A 22,178-nucleotide genomic window follows, 5' to 3' on the forward strand; every position below is an offset into this window, starting at 1 on the left:
AACGGCGTTACAACATTTGTAACACCACCAAAAAAATTGTCTCCGTCATATGTTAATTTGAAGTTCATTAGTTTGTTTACATAATACTTATTTTATACGCAGTGTCTAAACGCACGTATTCGTATTATGCAATGAAGGATAACAAGAAACTGTCTCCAAAAATTTGACCAGTAGTTAAAAATTTCTGTTGCAGGGTATGGAGAGAACCGAAACAGAATTTCATAAAAAAGAAGCTACCGGTATGAACGAAAATGGCATTCAAATTAAAAAGGAAGAAGAATATTCGGTGAGCATGTATCCATGAGATAAGATACTTTAACGAAAAATTAACTTATTCAGTTTTAGCCATAATTAATTATTGCTTTTCGACATAAACTTACCAAGCCCTCTGTGCCGTATGCAGACGGCTTGTCATATGTTGACCAGAATATGGATTAGATGGTCGTTAAAAGAAAATGCCTAGTCATTTTTTTCACATTCTGATGCCAAGAAACAGCGCCCGTTTCCCGACTCTGTGCAGTTTCCACCTTTCTCCATTTTCGTGGACAAAAATGAACACCTAAATGATGACCACTCTAAGCTGTCACTGTCATGTATATACTATATTTCAAATCCAATTTCTGATTGACGACAGTAATTGCTCATGTAGGTGGAAGGATGTATCTGTTCAGACTGGTTGCAATTTTTTTGTTCCAAACAAATTGTTCTGGTTCATATTTCCCACAGTCCCAGCCAAAGCATCAGCTCATCTGCCAAATAGCAATTTTAAATACCCTATTAGATTTTAGTTGCCGATTTTTCTGGAAAACCGGGAATTCTAAAGGAATTATATTTTACTCAGAAAAATCGGGGAAATCTTAGGGAATTTCGTCAAATCTCAGTGAATTTTGTGTTTTTTAACCTAGCGTTGAAATTAAATTTTATTGACTATTTTATATAATTTATCAGTGTTTAAAAGCTGATGTTAAACTACTGCTTATGGCTAGTGCGATGTATCCCAGCTGAGAGGAATTATCGTGGTATGATTCTTATCTCAGCATCTTTCTACTCATACCTGGAATTCTCAGGGAACCTTCCCCGAAGTTTGAGTAGCTACCCTGTAGCTATTTTTTGTCTACACAAAGTTGTTAAATATTGTCACTTTAAAGGGCTGTTGCCCCATTTACCCATCCAGTTGTATTAAGTAGTTGCCACTGGCAAAAGTAAATAAATAAAATAAAAACTAGCCAGAAAAATAGCGGTATTAGCTGTAGATTTATTCATGTCATGGACGCAATAATATGCTCTTCATTCATTGTGCGACTTGTCAGGTTTCAAATTACGTTATTTACAAATTACTCCTGTGCCAAATGTCTCAGTAGTGACATGTATATTTAAATGTGCGTTTTTACTTAGTTCTGATAATTATTTGCTTTGTGGTTGGTTTGATTTTAAGAAACCAATGTTGTCAGCTGTCGTAGGGGCACTCCTCTTGCTACCCTCCCCTATCCCTATCCCCACTGCCATTAACAATTACTACAAACAATAGAGGCAGTACAAGCTGATCTTCATCGTAGACATACCGTGACCTTGGATGTTCCATTACTACATAATTAGACTACATGTGCAGAAAATAATTTAGCAATAAACCTTTGAGCCTACAGAGTTCGGAGAGTCCCACTGGTTTCCTGAGATGAGGATGAAAACGGAATGTAGTTCTGTGATCAAGGAACTTAAGTGTGAACTGCATTTTAAGAGACAACAATAAATGCAAGTTTGACTAAAAGCAGAAACATTACAGAACTGAGTCACACTGTTTTGAATATCCACTAGCATCCAGACTAATTGCTGACTGCAGTATAGAAGGCAGGTAGATTAGCTGGATATGACTCAGCCAGGTTCAAATGGCTCTGAGCACTATGGGACTTAACTACTGAGGTCATCAGTCCCCTAGAACTTAGAACTACTTAAACCTAACTAACCTAAGGATATCACACACATCCATGCCCGAGGCAGGATTCGAACCTGCGACCGTAGCGGTCACGCGGTTCCAAACTGACGCGCTTAGAACTGCACGGCCACACCGGCCGGCACTCAGCCAGGTGCTCATAGATCAACATCGCTATTGTGGGTTTCATGGCAGAGGATTTGCACATCTGACTTGATTGCTGAAGTGATCTCGCCAATGTTGAATTGCATAAAGGTCTTGGGAATTTGTGGCTGAGGGTTGTGCTTAAGAATCTTGATTGTGCTCATCCAGCCATTTGTGGACACTTCTCGTGGTGTGGCAAGGTGCGTTGCCTTACTGAGAAATCCCATTGAGTATTGCTGAATGTGTTCTCGTAGGCTGAATCCACAGTTGTACTTCTAAATACTGTTTCTCAACTGGATTAACCCATTCTGCTTCCATTATTTTGCCAACCATTTTGTTCCTAGCTGATATTTATTTCGTGTAGGAAGAGATCGGGGGTGAGAGCAAACATCTTTGTAGAATAGTCACATAATTGTACATTTCGATTTAATTTATGTTCACTGTTATACCAAGAAATGTCTTCATTTCTTCTTATGAAACATATTGTGAGGAAGGTCATCTATAAAGAAAGAGATAGGAAAATTCAAATTCCACAGTGTGCTGATTACTCCAAGCAATCATGAAGTACGGAAACTTGACAAGAGTCCTGCTGCCATCATGACAAACCTTTCATTTACACGCAACAGACAGAATACTACCATCACTTTCTTTTTCCTTGCCAACTTCAAATCCAATGACACTTATATCATCGCACAGGGGAAGAGGTTCTTCTTGTTCAGTTTCATTAGTAGACTCTCCTTCATCCTCAGTATCCTTCAAAATGCCACCTTGCATTGTCATTGTCACTTATATGCCTTCTGCCTATAGTCTTCACACAAGCGAAACCTGTTTGAAAAGGACACAGTAATTTACACACAAAAATGACACAATCACTTCCATGATGGGCATTCATTACGTAATTCAACACATTTTTCTTCTGAAAGTAAGTTATTTTTATTTAGGATTCCAGTACACCATATTATTCCCCATTCTTGTGGCAACAAAACCATGTTTTTCAACATAATCTCCATTTAATACAGTAGCCTTACATCACCTTCCTGGGATAGCATGCATGTGCGCATGGTACGACTTTACTGGTCAATGTCAGAGCCAATGTCTTGCTGCATAAATAACCTCCCCATCATCCACATGCTGCTTCCTGTGGAGTGCGTCCTTCCTTGGACCAAACAGATGGGAGTCAGAAGGTGAGAGATCCGGGCTGTAGGGTGAATGAGGAAGAACAGTCCTATGAAGTTTTGTGAGCTTCTATTGGATGTACAGACTTGGGTGATGCATTGTGCTGTCATGGAGAAGGAAAAGTTTGAAACTTCCTGGCAGATTAAAACTGTGTGCCGGACTGAGACTCGAACTCGGGACCTTTGCCTTTCGCGGGCAAGTGCTCTACCAACTGAGCTAACCAAGCACGACTCCCGCCCCATCCTCACAGCTTTACTTCTGCAAATACCTCGTCTCCTACCTTCCGAACTTTACAGAAGCTCTCCTGCGAACCTTGCAGAACTAGCACTCCTGAAAGAAAGGATATTGCGGAGACATGGCTTAGCCACAGCCTAGGGGAGAGCTTCTGTAAAGTTCGGAAGGTAGGAGATGAGGTACTTGCAGAAGTAAAGCTGTGAGGATGGGGCGTGAGCTGTGCTTGGGTAGCTCAGTTGGTAGAGCACTTGCACGCGAAAGGCAAAGGTCCCGAGTTCGAGTCTCAGTCCGGCACACAGTTTTAATCTGCCAGAAAGTTTCATTTCAGTGCACACTCCGCTGCAGAGTGAAAATCTCATTAAGAAGAAGTTCGTTCGCATTTTTGTACCAATGAACATGCTGGAGTTGATTTTTCAGTTTCCTGAGGGTAGCACAATACACTTCAGAGTTGATTGTCACACCAAGGAGGAGGACATCGAACAGGATAACCAGCTGAGGGTGCATCTTTGAACTCTCTCTTTGGAGGAGGAATGCTGTGGTGCCACTTGTGGATTGCTGTTTTGTTTCCAGTTCAAAGTTATGAACCTATGTTTCATTGCCTGTTAACATTCTTGACAAAAAATTCTCACGGTCAGCCTCGTAACACACAAAAAATTCTGCACAGATTGTACTGCATTGCTCTTTATGATCTTCTGTTCAGCAGCGAGGAACTCACCCGACACAGACGTTTGAGTGACGCAACTGGTGTACAAGCGTGTCCACACTACCAAAAGAGATGTCCAGTTGAGCAGCGATGTGTTTGATTGTGATCGGTCGATCATCTCGGATGAGCATCTGCACATTTGAACATTGCAGGAGTCACAGTTCTGTGAATGGCCAGCCGGCATGCTGGAGATGGAACAGGTTTGTGCAACCTTGTTGCGATGATGACGGACCCCTTGCCCAATGACTCACCATGCTCTTGCTCACTGCCAGGTCTCCAGAGCCATTCTTCAAGTGCCTCTGAATATCTGCAATGCTCTGGTTTCATGCTGGAAGAATCTCAATGACAGCTCACTGATTGGAACACACCTCCATTACAGATGACATTTTAAAGGCTTGGTATAGCACTGCCATGTATTGGAACTTCATGAAACTGGAGGGGCTGAAGTGAGAATGTTCCACAATGTCCCACAACAAATTCCACATTTTTTCAACTGAAATTAACCAAGAAACAAAAGTGTTGCATTATTTATTGAATGCCCCTCATATAAGCATGTGGTCTTCTGTTATAATAGGAGGCAACTTGCATTGTCTGATTGTCAGAGAAAGGATGTTGAACTGTCTGCAATTCCAGATCAGTTGAAAAAGTAACAAAAAGTTTTTGTTTGTGGAAGCAGAAAATTTGACTCATTTGAAAGTACTGTGAAGTACTATTGAATAGCTGTTAAGAAAGTTCATGTCTGTATTGTTGCATGTGTAGTTATTAACATCATACACTGGACTCGCATTCAGGAGGACGACGGTTCAATCCCGTCTCCGGCCATCCTGATTTAGGTTTTCCGTGATTTCCCTAAATCCTTTCAGGCAAATGCCGGGATGGTTCCTTTGAAAGGGCACGGCCGATTTCCTTCCCCGTCCTTCCCTAACCCGAGCTTGCGCTCCGTCTCTAATGACCTCGTTGTCGACGGGACATTAAACACTAATCTCCTCCTCCTCCTCCTATTAACATCATGTAGCATTGTGAGTGATACTACCTTTGCTGTCAAAGGCAGAGTAGGACCACTGTTTCCACCGCTTCTCTCTCTCTCTCTCTCTCTCTCTCTCTCTCTCTCTCTCCTGTGGTGTTCGTACAGCTGTCACCGCCACTTCCCACATACCTGTCTCTATCGGTTTCTGTCACCCCACACTTCCTCGTCTTCGTCAGTTTCCTTTTTCTCATGGTCTTCTTTATCCCGTCTAACCAGGCTACTTCTGGTATTCATTTTCTCTTTCTTTCCTGAGAATGGTACATCAAGATCTTCTTTTGTCATCTGTTATTTGCATTGTACAGCCATACCAGGTGAGTTGCCACCCTTCTGGTCTATCTTATGCTTTATGATTTTGGATCATTTCCCTAATTGTTGTTTTTCTTATGTGGTGTTGCTGAGATAGTCTACATAACCTTCTGTGGTACTCCATTCCTACAAGTTTTTTGCAGTAAGCTCTCAGCGCTAACGTCATTACAGGCTCTACAGTACTTCTACAGAGAATGAACTAGCCAATTGTGATTATGGCTCTGCATCAGCCGTAGAATATTTCTGAACAAGTGAGAATTCGTACAGGATCGGGACTCTGATATGAATTTCTCACTTGTTGCGAGCTTAACCACTTCGGCTGTTGGAGCATGCTTCTGGGAGTGGCTCAACTCTTCTTAACTGAATGTGGCTGTTGACTGTCAGTGCAATATCTCAGACACTGCAGTACTTCTGTAGAGCATCTTGTTCACTTTCCAACTTATCTTAGAAGCCCGTAACAGAGGGTTTAGTTCGTGGTTTGCTGCTTTTCCGTGGACTACTCTTTGCTGTATTTCTCAATTACTTTTTCTGTCTTCCAGTAGGATGCTACCCAGATATGTAAATTTTTTACATGCCTTGATACACATGCCCTCTACTATTAAGTTCCTCCACTGTGTAGGTATTCAGTCTTTTGAAAGTTTACTTTTAGTGCCCACTTATCATATTCTTCTAATAAAGCAAATATCTTCTTCACTGGCTTCCACTATATGATCATCTGTGAAGAGCAAGGTGTACAGACAGTTGAGCCATTTGGTTACTTAAGAACTAGTATCCCTTTCAGGTGCTTGTCAGTTGCTTCCTGAAGGTGACTCAATAAGCTGAATATTAGTTCGAAATAAATAAAAATCAGTAGAACAAAAACAGTGTACTTGTTATTCAATCTTAAATTTGAGCCTTTGTTATCTGAATGCCCATTCCTGCGCAGTTCCTACTCCATGGATCTAAGGCTTTTGGGATGTATTTTTAAACAATATAGGAGATGAGCAGCTTCCCTGATTTAATCCTTTTGTAATTCTGAAAGGCTGTGACAAAATTTTATTCCCTATATTGATTACACATTTTGCAAACTTGAGTTGGTTGCATGTGCTTCTAACATGTGTTTTGTAACTTACTCTCGCTCTGGACAGTTTCTTCAGTGGCACTGTGCCGTACACCTTTTAGAGGTCTATGAACACTAAATGGCTACTCAGACTCCTCTCCAGTCTCTTTACCTTTAGTTGTCTTAAAGTAAAAATGTTGTCATTACAATGATCTAAAGTATTCTTCTTCTTCTTCTTCTCCTGTCAAATGCTTCATTTCCTTTTACAGAATACATTTTTAGATGCTAAGGATGTAGGTGGTCAGATTTTCTGACATTTACTGCTTTCATATGAGAACAGCTTATCCACTTTACTGCTAAACTAGCTCAAATATTTATTCTAGTACAACAGTCCCTCATCAAAGAAAACAGCAGTACTGTAAGAATTAAAGACTAGCTTTGGAAGCCTGCATTTTGCAGTTCTGATAAAGACTTGCAACTTCATTGTATGTCATTAAAGACAGTGACGTGTAACCTTGCATATTTCCTAGAACTTGTTGGCTATGTAACAGCTTAAGGTTATGGTTTCTACAAAAAAGAAAAAAAAAGATTTACATCATCATTATGAGCAGAATACAAAGCTGTTACAGTAATATCTGTGTAGCAAAACCAGCAAAATTTAGAAATGAAATGTAATGCCCAGTGATTGTAAACAGGAAGTGATTTTACCATTTTTTAAAAAAGATGAAAACATTGATCACTCAAAATCTTACTTGCAGTTTTCTCGCGTGACATTCTGGAAGCCATTTATCGAGGCAGTCAGGTGGATGCAGTATTTCATGACTTCCGAAAGACATTTGACTGAGTACCACAGCTACACCTATTATTGGAAGCACACTCGTATGAAGTATCAAGAGAAATTTGTAATGGGGTTATGTATTTCTTGCCAGGAAGGACATAGTATGTTATCTTTTAAGGAGAGTAATTGACAGATGTTGAAGTAATTTCAGGTGTGCCCCAGGGAAGTGTGTTGGAAGCATTTCTGTGTGTTTTTGTTGTGACTCGCCGATCTTTCAAAGTGCCGCTGCACATTTGCGCGCGTCCTCTACATGCGGCGTTGTCTGCCAGCGATGCAGCAGCCGCGCCACCTAAGCGGCCAGCCAGCCAGCGGCCGCTAGACTCGGACTCAGTTATGATTTGACTGTTAAAAGTGTACACATGTCTTACTCTGTTTACTTGATCTGTAACTTTCATGTATTGCATCTTCCTTGACATATATTTGTTCAACTTGAAGTTATAACAATTGGCGATGAGGTAGTGATTTTTCTTTTCCATGTTGACCCCACATGTTTCCATGGCTACTTTAGAGCAACTATTGTAAGGTCTCATAGAACAGCAAAAGCTTCTCACAAATGTGATTCGTGATTTCGTCGCGGCATCAAATGCGGGGCGTCTCTCGTCATCGTCTCTACCTCCTTTTCCTCCTTACGATGAGACGGTGGAAGACTGGTCTGATTACGAAAAACGTCTTCAACAGCACTTCTTGGCATTTCATGTTGCGGACGAACAAACATGTAAGTCTCTGTTCCTTTCATGGATTTCACCTCAGATGTATCAGTTGTTGTCGCAATTGGCTCCTTTGAAAGATCCTGCGTCTTTGTCCTTTGCTGAAATGTGCTCACTTCTGTCCGTCTATTTTCAAAAGTAAACGCATGTGGTAGCCTCTCGTGTTGCCTTTTATCATTGTCAAAACCAACCGAATCAATCCTATCGCACTTGGGCTGCTGAACTTCACGGCCTCAGGAGAAAGTGTCAGTTTGTTACTGAAGTTCAGTAAGAATCCTACGCCGATTCCATGGTACGGGATGCTATTATCCGATCGGCGCCCGACAAAGAAGTTAGGCAACATACCCTTCAGTTGGCAAATCCGACTCTAGATGAAGTCCTATCCATCGCTCGGTCTTTTGAAAATTCTCGCGCCGCTGGAGCGCAAATAGAGGCATGGGTGACGTCAGGGAAGTACAACCTCTGTGCGATGTTGACGCGTGCGGCGTGTCCCCGCCGGCCGACGTGGCCGCAGTACACTCCCACGCGCAGCCTCGGCCTAGCCGTAAACAAACCTCTCAGAAACTACAGCAAAACCCCCGGCAACGTCCTTCATGTCCGCTGTGTTTTACGAAACATTCACGAGAAGATTGTCCACAACGTTGGGCCATGTGTCACAAATGCAAAAAAATGGGTCATGTGTAATCCGTTTGCAAATCCAACCACTTACATGATGTTCATGAACATGATGCTAATTCTGATTCTGTGTTGTCTGTCAATTGTACTTCTTCCCTTTCAGGGAAGTTATTCCTCACTGTTCAAATACTTGGTCAAGATGTTCGCATGCAGGTGGATACTGGTTCTGCTGCCACTATCATCAGTTCTCAGACGTATCTTCAGTTGGGTTCTCCAATCCTGTCACCTGTCACTAGGCAATTACGGACTTACAATAAACAGAAGACTCCTCTCTTGGGACAATTTGATGGTGAGGTATCTTACAAATCTGTCATTCGCACTGTTCCCATATTTGTGGTCAACCATAGTAACGCGGAGAATCTTTTTGGTTTCAATGCCTTTGGCGTTTTGGGGTTCTCCATAGATGAATCTGTCAAAATCGTCTCTGATGCTATTCCTTATGCTCAATTGGATTCCTTGTCGATGACATTTTCGTCCCTTTTTTCTCCTGGGTTAGGCCGTGCAAACGACTTTGAAGCTCGTATCACGCTCAAACCCACTGCTCGGCCTAAGTTTTTTCGGGCTCGGCCCATTCCTGTGGCCCTTCGTGATCAGGTCAAACGGGAGCTGGATCGTCTCACTGCTTCAGGGGTCTTGGTTCCTGTCACTTCCAGTGAGTGGTCCTCTCCTGTCATTATTGTTGCTATGCCAAATGGTGATATTCGTCTCTGTGGTGATTTCAAAGCCACTGCAAATGCTCAATGCCTTATCGACACTTACCCTATGCCTCGACCTGAAGAATTGTTCACTAAACTTGCTGGAGGCTAGTATTTTTCTAAACTTGACCTGTATCAGAAGCTTATCATCAACTTCCTCTCGACACTGCTTCCCGGCAGTTTCTGGTCCTAAACACGCCTTTCAGCCTCTATCAATACTAACGATTGCCATTCGGAGTGGCCAGTGCACCTGCTCTCTTTCAGCGATTCTTGGAACAATTATTGCTCACTGTCCCTGGGTGTATAAATTATCAGGACGACATTGTTGTCACTGGCTCCACCACTGACGAACATCTTCAAAATCTCCGCACACTTTTTCATGTCTCACAGACTGCCGGTCTTAAGTAATCTTCAGAAATCAAAAATTTTTCAGCGATCTATCACATACTTCGGGTTTCAACTCTCTTGGGATGGTATTCGTCCGCTTCAGCAAACTGTCGCTGCGATCGATTCCCTTCCTCGCCCTACTTCTGTTAAGGAACTGCAGGCCTTCTTGGGGAAAATAACATACTGTCACAAGTTTTTACTGTCTGCTGCTTCGGTGGCTCTGCCGTTGCATCGCCTGTTGCATAAAAACGTGCCTTTTCACTGGTCCACGTCATACGATGCGGCTTTCTAGAAATTGAAGACTATGCTGAAACAGGCCCCATGCCTGGCTACTTTTCGACCTGGCCAACATCTTGTTCTTGCCACGGACGCCTCTCAATACAGGGTCGGTGCAGTCCTTGCGCACCGTTTTTCTGAACGGTTCTGAACAACCCATTGCTTATGCCTCCAAAACACTCACAGATGCCCAACAAAAGTATTCTCAAATTGAAAAAGAAGCTTTGGCCATTATTTATGCTCATCATAAGTTTGGTGTTTTTCTCTATGGCTCCAAATTTCATCTTGTTACGGATCACAAACCTCTTGTTTCCTTGTTTCATCTATCAACGTCACTTCCCAACAAGGCTGCACACCGCCTCCAGTGTTGGGCTCATTACTTGTCTCATTTCAATTATGAGATTCATTTCTGGCCGATGGCTCAACATGCGAATGCTGATGCACTGTCTCACCTTCCCATGGGTCCTGATCTGGCATTCGATAGGGACGAACTTTTGTGTTTCCACCTGGATGTTGCCAAGCAGCGGGTTGTGGATGGGTTCCCCATCACTGGGGACAGGCTGGCGGCTGCTACGGGTTCTGACCCTCCCCTCTCCCGGGTTTTACGCTCTATTCAGAAGGGTTGGCCAGATCGTCGGTCCACTAAGACTTCTGATCCGTTGCGGAACTACTATGCTTTGCATTACCGCCTCCCGGCTAGGGATGGTGTTATCCTCCTTTCCACCGAAAATGCTTCGCCGCGTGTTGTGGTACCTGCGTCTTTGTGTGCTTCGGTCTTGCACCTCCTTCACCAAGGGCACTGGGGTGTCTCTCGCACAAAATCTCTGACGCGCTGTCATGTGTACTGGCCCAATATAGACTCTGAAATCGCACGCATGGTTGTTGCCTGTGGCCCTTGTGCATCACAGGCCGCCGCCCGGAAGTCATCTTTGTCACCGTGGCCTTCGCCTGAGAAGCCCTGGAAGCATATTCATGCTGACTTCGCAGGACCTTTTTTAGGTACTTATTGGCTTCTCGTTATTGACGCCTACTCTAACTTTCCTTTCATTGTCCGTTGCACGTCACCTAACACCGCAGCAAACACCAATGCTCTAGCTCGCATTTTCTCTTTGAAAGGCCTTCCCTCTACTCTTGTTACTGATAATGGTCCGCAATTTGCCTCTTCAGATTTTGCAGATTTTTGTGCTTGTCACGGCGTCATGCATGTCACGGCCTCTCCGTTCCATCCACTGTCAAACGGTGAGGCTGAATGACTGGTCCGCACATTTAAGGCTCTGAAGAGGAAGCTCCTGACTTCTTCTGCGCCTGATGATGCGCTTCTCCAATTTCTGGCTTTTTACCGTTCCACCCCTATGGGCGACCACAGCCCGGCTGAGCTCTTACATGGCCGACAGCCCCGCACGCTACTTCATCTTCTGCGGCCTTCCACCTCATGGCTTCGGGTGCCTTCGCTTGGCCGGTTCACCGCCGATGACCTTGTATGGTTTCGGGGATATGGCAGGAGTCCTGTCCGCATCTTACGACACCGTGGCCAATGCCTGTATGAGATCCAGACGGACACGGGTATTGCAGTGCATCATTCGGACCAGCTTCGGCCTTGTGTGCTGGCAACGCCTGTTCCGGATGCCTCTACACCACCTTCTGCTCTACCTGACACTTGGGATACTGGAATCTCTCATTACTCACAACGCAGTCCTCTCACCATCATCTCGGTGCCAGCACAAGAACTGACGCCACCAGGAGACGTGCCCGTGCAGGAACCATATGACCATCATCTGTCGGAGCAACTCTACTCGCCTTCTTCTCCTACGGGCGCGGACACATCGCCCATGTCTCCTGTTATAACAACCGGACTTGCCGCAACGAGCAGATTGGTGCACGGGGTCCCAGCAGATTCGACACCCACGTCTCCTGTCATCTCGACCCGTTATCAACGGGGACACTTCCATCCATACGGGAAGCCTCCTCCTCGAGACTTTAAGGCCAGTCAAACAACACCTATGGACGTTAGCAATCTACAGGCCACCTCCATCAAGACCTGTGCAAAAACTTCAAACGGGGGAAAAGTGTTGTGACTCGCCGATCTTTCAAAGTGCCGCCGCGCAGTTACGTGCATCCTCTACATGCGGCGCTGTCTGCCAGCCATGCAGCAGCAGCACCACCTAAGTGGCCAGCCAGCCAGCGGCCGCTAGATTCGGACTCAGTTATGATTTGACTGTTAAAGTGTACACACGTCTTGCTCTGTTTACTTGATCTGTGACTTTCATGTATTGCATCTTCCTTGACATATATTTGTTCTACTTGAAGTTATAACAGTTTTGTATATTAATGACCCTGCAGACAGTATTAATTAGAGTAGAAACTCAGACTTTCTTCAGATTATGCAATTATCTGTAATGAAGTGCTGTCTGATGAAATCAGAACAAATACATTGTAGATCAAAAAATGTATACTTGCTTTGTTTAAGATAAGTTCATATATTATCATCAGTATTACAATGACCCAAAGTGAAACAACTACAATTGGTGCTCAAACTGCAAACCACCCACCTCCAAACACTTGTGAAAACAATATCACTCATTCAGTGTCACATCCGCCAGAGTAGCTACAATCCCATGACACAGTTCTGCTAGTGTCGTTGCTGTCTGCTGTACACTCCATTCGTGAGGGAACCCCACAATTAAAAATCAAATCTGGTCAAATCAGGGGAATGTTTGGGGTATTTGGTTGGACCTCTTCATCCAGTCCCATGACCTGGTGCATTGTTATCCAAAAAGGCATGCACACCCCTATGAAAGTAGGGTGCAGCACCATCTTGTTTGGAAAATTGGTTCATCACCAATCAAAGCAAGAATGTACAGTAAAATTAATTAATCGACCATCTCGAGGTAACTCCTGCCAGTATTCGTACCTTCGAAAAAGAAAGGTCCAGTCAATCCTCATGATGATAATCCACACCAGACATCAAGTCCTAGAGTACTGACCGCTCGCTCAACATAAGCGTGAAGATTTTGCAATACCCAGTACACACTGTTGTGCCTGTTTTCTGTACCATTTAATTTGAAATGTGACTCATCAGCCTACACCACTTTGGGAACAAAATTGGTATAATCTTCACCCACAAAAGGTATCATTCTCTAAACTGACGTCTTCTGCCTTGGTCATTCTCATTCAGTGCGTGTAACAATTACGGAATGTAAACTTTGCATTTTACTCTGTGCAAAATATGATATACACTCACGCTACTCACACCTTGTTCACATGCACATTGTTGATTTCTGTGGTGATTGTATGAATGCATCTAACACCAGCGCAGAAGGTTCTTCACCTGTTTCTGCATGTGACTGGCCTGATATTCCCTTGTGCTTGTCCATAATTTTTCCAGTGGTTTCGAACTTTTTGCAAAGGCAAGCAGTGCTCACATGTGGTGGTAGTTCAGTTCCATGTTTTTGCCGCCAATGTCATTGCATTTCACCGATGCTCTTCAGCTTCCAATACCATTTGAAAATGCTTTTTCGCTGCTCAAATGCCAGTCCTGGTTGTGCCATAGTTTCACTTTGTAGACTGATATTAGTGTGTCACAACTCTACTGTCTTCTGTTGCTCAACCACTGTTCTATACATTTGACCCATACCTATTGTGATTTCAAAGAGTGTCGTTTGCAGAGCCAGTTTAAAGTTTGTATATATATTTTTGATCTACCCTGTATTCACTCAAATGTTTATAATATTGGAAGGGGTGCAAACGTTGGCAACTCGTTTTTATTATTTAGAAATGTGAAACTGTAAGTATTAACTTAGGATTAAATGATCAATGAGGTACAACTGAAATCAGTAGACTAGTACAAATTGTAGGGGTGTAAAATGGAATGATCTCATTGGCTCAGTCACAGGTAAGGCAGGTGCTTCATTAGCTGGTAAAAACCAGTCAGTCTACAAAGGGGAATGTGAAGAAATCACTTGTGTGTCCCATGTTAGGAAACTGCTCCAGTGTGTGGAACTGAGATCAGAAAGCATTAAAGGGGGACACTGAATGTATACAAAGTTAGGTCACAAGTTTGTTCCATTCGTGGGAGAGTATCATGAAAATGCTGTAACATCTATACTGGTAGACAGACTCCAGTAATCCCATGAAATCATACTTAACAAAATCTCAAGAATCAATACTACACAGAAAATTTAGAGATCTTCTTCAGCTCTCTACATATCACATCCGCAAGGATCGTAAAGTGTGCACAGAGACATCTAAGCTGTCCTTTTTCCACTGTTTCATACACAGTTGGAACAGGAAGAAATCCTAGTAAGCTGTACTGTGCTAAGTACCATTCACCATGTGCTCCGCAATGGTTTGAAGATTGTGTATGTAGATCTAGTATACTGAAATTGGCAGTACGTTACAAAAGGTTTCCAAATCTACATTGGAGACCTGGAGGTAGAACACTTACACAACCTTCCTGCATCAGCCTACCTACTAAATGTGCCTGCTACCTATACTGGCCTATGGACTGGAAACGGAAATAGCTGCCAGATCAGCTTAGAGCTTTTTTCAACAAACAGAAATAAAATTATCTTTTATTATAGATCTTATGAACGAAACTCCATCAAGTTTGTGTTTCTATTTACTTGTATGTATTTCAGAGATCCAGAATGAGATTTTCACTCTGCAGTGGAGTGTGCGCTGATATGAAACTTCCTGGCAGATTAAAACTGTGCGCCCGACCGAGACTCGAACTCGGGACCTTTGCCTTTCGCGGGCAAGTGCTCTACCGAAGCATGACTCACGCCCGGTACTCACAGCTTTACTTCTGCCAGTATCTCGTCTCCTACCTTCCAAACTTTACAGAAGCTCTCCTGCGAACGTTGCAGAACTAGCACTCCTGAAAGAAAGGATATTGCGGAGACATGGCTTAGCCACAGCCTGGGGGATGTTTCCAGAATGAGATTTTCACTCTGCAGCGGAGTGTGCGCTGATATGAAATTTCCTGGCAGATTAAAACTGTGTGCCCGACCAAGACTCGAACTCGGGACCTTTGCCTTTCGCGGGCAAGTGCTCTACCAACTGAGCTACCGAAGCACGACTCACGCCCGGTACTCACAGCTTTACTTCTGCCAGTACCTCGTCTCCTACCTTCCAAACTTTACAGAAGCTCTCCTGCGAACCTTGCAGAACTAGCACTCCTGAAAGAAAGGATATTGCGGAGACATGGAGACAGTTTTAATCTGCCAGGAAGTTTTATTTCAGAGATAGTTATATCTTTAGAGTTTACACGTTTCAATCCCCATAAGATGGAGCTTTTACTCCATAATACTCGTTTTGTTGTTGTTGCTGCAGCCTTTGGCTTGAAGGCTGGTTTTATGCTGCTCTCCATGTTACTCTGTCCTGTGCAAGCCTCTTCATCTCTGCATAACTACTGCACCATACATTCCTTTGAACCTGCTGCTTTCGGTAGTAAAGTTTTATTTTTGTTGTACATTCTTTATCCTCCACACTCCCCCCTAGTACGAAATTGACAATTCCTTGATGCTTCAGGTTTGGCCTATCAACGAATCTATCTTAGTCAAGTTGTGATACAAAGATCTGTGGTGGTGTTCCTTAAGCTCCTGCCACTTTCTGCACCTCACCTTCCATATTAACATGTTTTGTGTGCCTTCAGTGGTCAAATTTCTGTCCCTTGAATCCATGTAAGTCACAGTCTTGCCCTGTGCCTTTCATTTGTAAGTCTACATTGAAACATATTTTTGGGTATTCTTTCTTGTGCCATTGTCATTAAGTGTCCAAGCCAAAAATGTCTGCATTCTATTTCTACCACATGTTATCTTTCTTGTGTGCTACTTCCCGTACATTGTAAGGAAAAGAAAGATTGCTACTTACCATAAAGATGACATCTTAAGTTGCAAACAGGAACAGTTAAAAGACACAAATTAGCTTTCGGCCCCAGCCTTCATCAGAAAAAGAAAGAGAGAAAAAAAAAAAAAAAAAAAACACACACACACACACACACACACACACACACACACACACACACACACACACATTCACACAAGCAAGCACACCTCACACACACATAACTGCCATCTCTCTGGCAGCTCGGACCAGAATGCGACTGTTGCTTGGAATGCAAGCAACAGTCTGGAGGCTGTGGAGAGGTGGAAGGGATAGCAGTGGTACGGGGCGGGGGAGAGAGAAGCCCTATCTGGCAGAGTGTTGTCATGTCCTGACATAGGTGGGAGAGGGAAAAAAAAGGGGGTTACTGGTCAGTCTGCACTCCCGAGTGGTACAGAGCAGAAGGCAGAAGGACAATTCACAGTGAAGGCACTCGATTGTTTCCTTCTATCTGAGCCATCACTGGTACAGGCATTTACTAGAAATGCAGGTAGGGAACTCGTTATGGAGACTCTTGGACAAACAGGGTTTTGAAATAGTTGTTTATTCCAGACAGGACCAACTAATACACTGGGGGCTATTTCTAGGGTTAGAAAAAGCATGAATAACACGTTACAACAGAAGCCAGTGCAGAAGTCCCAGTAGTGGATGCTAACCACAGTAGCAAACACTAGCAGCATCGTAAGGCAACAACTTAGTTGCAAAACAAAACATACTGAATGTGACACTGTTCACTGAGGCACTCCAAGAGAGATAGAGAGAGAGAGAGAGAGAGAGAGAGAGAGAGAGAGAGCAGACTTATTCGGAGCTGGACCGAGGCTGCAGTCGACGGACGTGGATTTGGCGCCCAGATCGTCTAATATGGATTCAGGGTAAGAAATGAAAGAGGAATCAGCCTGGTAGAATTTTGCACAGAGCACAACTTAATCATAGCTAACACTTGGTTCAAGAACCATAAAAGAAGGTTGTATACATGGAAGAAGCCTGCAGATACTGATTGGTTTCAGATAGATTATATAATGGTAAGAGAGAGATTTAGGAACCAGGTTTTAAATTGTAAGACATTTCCAGGGGCAGATGTGGACGCTGACCACAATCTATTGGTTATGAACTGTAGATTAAAACTGAAGAAACTGCAAAACGGTGGGAATTTAAGGAGATGGGACCTGGATAAACTGACTAAACCAGAGGTTGTTCAGAGTTTCAGGGAGAGCATAAGGGAACGATTGACAGGAATTGGGGAAAGAAATACAGTAGAAGAAGAATGGGTAGCTTTGAGGAATGAAATAGTGAAGACAGCAGAGGATCAAGTAGGTAAAAAGATGAGGGCCAGTAGAAATCCTTGGTTAACAGAAGAAATATTGAATTTAATTGATGAAAGGAGAAAATATAAAAATGCAGTAAATGAAGCAGGCAAAAAAGAATACAAACATCTCAAAAATGAGATCAATAGGAAGTGCAAAATGGCTAAGCAGGGATGGCTAGAGGACAAATGTAAGGATGTAGAGGCTTATCTCACTTGGGGTAAGATAGATACTGCCTACAGGAATATTAAAGAGACCTTTGGAAAAAGAGAACCACTTGTATGAATATCAAGAGCTCAGATGGAAATCCAGTTCTAAGCAAAGAAGGGAAAGCAGAAAGGTGGAAGGAGTATATAGAGGGTCTATACAAGGGCGATGTACTTGAGGGCAATGTTATAGAAAGGGAAGAGGATGTAGATGAAGATGAAATGGGAGATATGATACTGCGTGAAGAGTTTGATAGACCACTGAAAGACTTGAGTCGAAACAAGGACCCGGGAGTAGACAACATTCCATTAGAACTACTGACAGCCTTGGGAGAGCCAGTCCCGACAAAACTCTACCATCTGGTTAGCAAGGTGTATGAGACAGGCGAAATACCCTCAGACTTCAAGAAGAATATAATAATTCCAATCCCAAAGAAAGCAGATGTTGACAGATGTGAAAATTACTGAACTATCAGTTTAACACACACGGCTGCAAAATAATAACGCGAATTCTTTCCTGACGAATGGAAGATCAGTTTAGATTCGGTAGAAATATTGGAACACGTGAGGCAATACTGACCCTACAACTTATCTTAGAAAATAGATTAAGGAAAGGCAAACCTACATTTCTAGCATTTGTAGACTTAGAGAAAGATTTTGACAATGTTGACTGGAATACTCTCTTTCAAATTCTGAAGGTGGCAGGGTAAAATACAGGGAGCGAAAGGCTATTTACAATTTGTACAGAAACCAGATGGCAGTTGTAAGAGTCGAGGGGAATGAAAGGGAAGCAGTGGTTAGGAAGGGAGTGAGACAGGGTTGTAGACTCTCCCCGATGTTACTCAATCTGTATATTGAGCAAGCAGTAAAGGAAACAAAAGAAAAATTCGGGGTAGGTATTAAAATCCATGGAGAAGAAATAAAAACTTACAGATTCGCCGATGACATTGTAATTCTGCCAGACAGCAAAGGACTTGGAAGAGCAGTTGAACGGAATGGGTAGTGTCTTGAAAGGAGTATATAAGATGAACATCAACAAAAGCAAAACGAGGATAATGGAATGTAGTCGAATTAAGTCGGGTGATGCTGAGGGAATTAGATTAGAAAATGAGACACTTAAAGTAGTAAAGGAGTTTTGCTATTTGGGGAGCAAAATAGCTGATGATGGTCAAAGTAGAGAGGATATAAAATGTAGACTGGCAACGGCAAGGAAAGCCTTTCTGAAGAAGAGAATTTTGTTAACATCGAGTTTAGATTTAAGTGTCAGAAGTTGTTTCTGAAAGTATTTGTATGGAGTGTAGCCATGTATGGAAATGAAACGTGGACGATAAATAGTTTGGACAAGAAGAGAACAGAGGCTTTTGAAATGTGGTGCTACAGAAGAATGCTGAAGATTAGATGGGTAGATCACATAACTAATGAGGAGGTATTGAATAGGATTGGAGAGGAGAAGTTTGTGGCACAACTTGACTAGAAGAATGGATCGGTTGGTAGGACATGTTCTGAGGCATCGAGGGATCATCAGTTTAGTATTGGAGGGCAGCGTGGAGGGTAAAAATCGTAGAGGGAGACCAAGAGGTGAATACTCTAAGCAGATTCAGAAGGATGTGGGTTGCGGTAGGTACTGGAAGATGAAGAAGCTTGCACAGGATGGAGTAGCATGGAGAGCTGCATCAAACCAGTCTCAGAACTGAAGACCACAACAACAACATCAACAACAACAACTTCATCTAACTGAGAACTCTGCCAAAATGCGGAATATAGGGATTTTAAAGAGTCGTGTGGGGCACTGTTTCTCCCACTTAAAGCCACCCAGTCAATCCCGCAGGTCTCTTGCAGGCACCTGCCAATCACGGTTTAGTTAGGTCCCCTCTACTGCTCCTAAGGCAGGTATGTTAATGCAGTTGCACTAAATCCATATTTGGTATCAACATTGTTCACCTGAAAGCTAAACGTAAATGCTCTGCCAAATAAGACTTGCAACATTATTGTTATACGTCATTTCGCCCCGCCCCTCAGGCTCCCCAAAGTAGGGACTGCTAGGTAAACAGTTTTTGGCGTTTTCACTCTCTTTCTAACCCTTGTGAGCCTATTGACGCTGCTGTTCTCAGGGCTGGTATCAAGCTAGCTGTTTACGCTAGTACGTGCCTGTTGGTTACAAAGTTCTATGGTGACAACCTACTAAAGCATCTAGACAACATGTGAAGTTACATGTTAATTTCACCATGCAACAATATCTCTCCTAGTTTCGTCTGCCCTCAGCATCGTCTCTGCTTCCGCACTTTGGAACGCCTGTCCTCCTTTCTTACAGCTTCAAGATAACACTACAGTAGCAAGGAATAATCAATTTACCACAGTGTGCAGGGACTAGACTGCCAAAAGGTGCAGCTTCAGAGGCTGTGGGGCAGGGAGGAAGAAGTCTGGAGGGGGGGGGGGGGTGAAGGGAAACAAGGAGAGGAGCAGGAAAAGGTGGGCGGGTGCGTTGGCAGAGAGCGGCACAAAAATAGGGTGGGAGCAAGAGTGGGGAGGAGGTAACAGGACAGAGGGGGTGGAAACTGTTTGGCAGAGAGTGTGGGAACAGTACGTTACCGTAGGTTGAGGCCAGATAATTTCGAGAGCGGAGAACTTGTTGGAGGGATAACTATCGTTGGTGAACTTCAGAAAAGCTGGTGGTGGAGAAAGTCCAGCTGGTTCACATTGTGAAGCTGCCATTGAAGTTATGGTTCTTATGTTCAGCTGCATACTGTGCCAGTGAGTGGTCTGCCTTGCTCTTGGCCACAATTTGGCAGTGACCATTCATCTTGGTGGACAGCTGATGGGTAGATATCGCAATATACAAAGCTGTATTGACTACCAACCGGCTGTCCACCAGGATGAATGGCCACCACCAAACAATGACCAAGAGCAAGATAGACCACCCAGTGACACAACATGCAGCTGAACATAACATGCTTGATTTCAATGGCTTCTTCACTGCGCAGATGGGAGTTATCCTTCCAACACTTTCTTTGCTCCCAAAATTATCCTGACCTCAATCTATGGTAATGTACTGTCCCCACATTCTCAAACCAGCATTTTCTATCCCCTCTGCCCTCAACTTCTGCTATCCTCATCTCCCACTGTCTTTTTTGTCACCCTCTGCCATTGCCATCATTTCCCATTCCTCTCCTCTTCTCCTACCTCCTTGCCCCACAGTCTCCCAATGCTGCGCCTGCTTGCAGTCTGGTCCATGCACACTCCACCACACAGTGCTCATCTCTCGCCTCACGCATACGCATACACTGCTAACCATTCCCCCGACCCCTCCAGACTGTTGCTCGTATTCCATGTGATAACTGCATTCTGGACCAAACTGTCAGAGAAATGACAGTCGTGTGCATGAGGAGTGCTTGCTTATGTGTGTGTGTGTGTGTGTGTGTGTGTGTGTGTGTGTGTGTGTTTTTCTCTTTCTTTTTTCTGTTGAACGCTGGGGTCAAAAGTTAATATGTAAATCTCTTTTAATTGTACCTGCATGCGACTTAACATGTCATTTTTATGATAAGTAGAAGTTTTTCTTTTCCTTACATTATTCCAATGTGAAGGTGCCATTATTTGACTTCCTGTACACCTTCATTAGTTTTACAGTTCAAATGAGGGATCATCAATGCTTGTCTTGCAAAATTCATTTCTACAGCTTCAGTCTTCTTCTCCTCTATAATTGTCCATCATCCTGAACTACAGATGATAATTGACTCAATAGTGGCTTTACATGTATTAAATACTGTTTTTAATCCCATTTTTGCAGACCACAAGGGAGCGTTCAGTTTCTGATGTTGCTCTTCTTGAGCTCAGTCTGGTTTTTAGGTCATCTTCACACGTTCCATCTTTATTAATTATACTCCCCAGCTGTTTGTGTACGTATATCTTCTGACTGGTTTGACATAGCTCACCACGAATTCATCTTCTGTGCCTACCTCTGCATCTCAGAGTTATCACTTCTGACCTGTGTCCTCAGTTATTTGCTGCATTTATTCCAATCTGTCTTCCTCTACAGTTTTTAACCTCTAGTTATCCCGTGATGTCTTAAAAGATGACCTACATTCCTGTCTCTTCTTCCCCATACATTCCTTTCCTTGCCAATTCTATGGACAATCACATCATTCCCTTGTTTATCAGTCCACCTGATTTTCAACATTCCTCTGTAGGACCACATCTCAAATGCTTCAGTCCTCTTCTGTTCCATTTTTCCCACAGTCCATGTTTCACTATCATACAATGCTGTGCTCCAAAAGTACATTCCTAGAAATTTCTTCCTCAAATTAAGGCCTGTACTTGATACTAGTAGACTTCTCTTGGCCAGGAATGCTCTTTTTGCCAGTACTAGTCTGTTTTTGATGTTCTACTTGCTCTGTCTGTAATTGGTTATTTTGCTGCCTAGGTAGCAGAATTTCTTAACTTCATCTATTTTGTGGTCACCAATTCTGATGTTAAATTTCTTGCTGTTCTCATTTCTCTTTCTTCTCATTACTTGCGTCTTTCTTTGATTTACTCTCAATCCAGGTTCTGTACATATTAGTCTGTACATTCCCTTCAGCAGATCTAGTAATTCTTGTTCACTTTCACTGAGGATATCAATACCATCACTAAATCTTAACACCGATATCCTTTCACC

General features: G+C 43.1%; 1 protein-coding gene across 3 annotated transcripts in view; it reads left to right on the plus strand.

Moving 5' to 3' along the window:
* Nucleotides 1-22,178, plus strand: part of LOC124717311 (gastrula zinc finger protein XlCGF57.1-like) — a 119,068-nt gene that overhangs the window by 301 nt on the left and 96,589 nt on the right. For all 3 annotated transcript variants that reach the window (XM_047244140.1, XM_047244142.1, XM_047244141.1), the window contains exon 2: nt 194-286. In XM_047244140.1, the coding sequence (XP_047100096.1) occupies nt 197-286 (90 nt within the window). In that variant the 5' untranslated portion in view covers nt 194-196. The remainder of the gene's footprint in view (nt 1-193; nt 287-22,178) is intronic.

The sequence above is a fragment of the Schistocerca piceifrons genome, chromosome 9 (assembly GCF_021461385.2).
Source record: "Schistocerca piceifrons isolate TAMUIC-IGC-003096 chromosome 9, iqSchPice1.1, whole genome shotgun sequence".
Taxonomy (NCBI): domain Eukaryota; kingdom Metazoa; phylum Arthropoda; class Insecta; order Orthoptera; family Acrididae; genus Schistocerca; species Schistocerca piceifrons.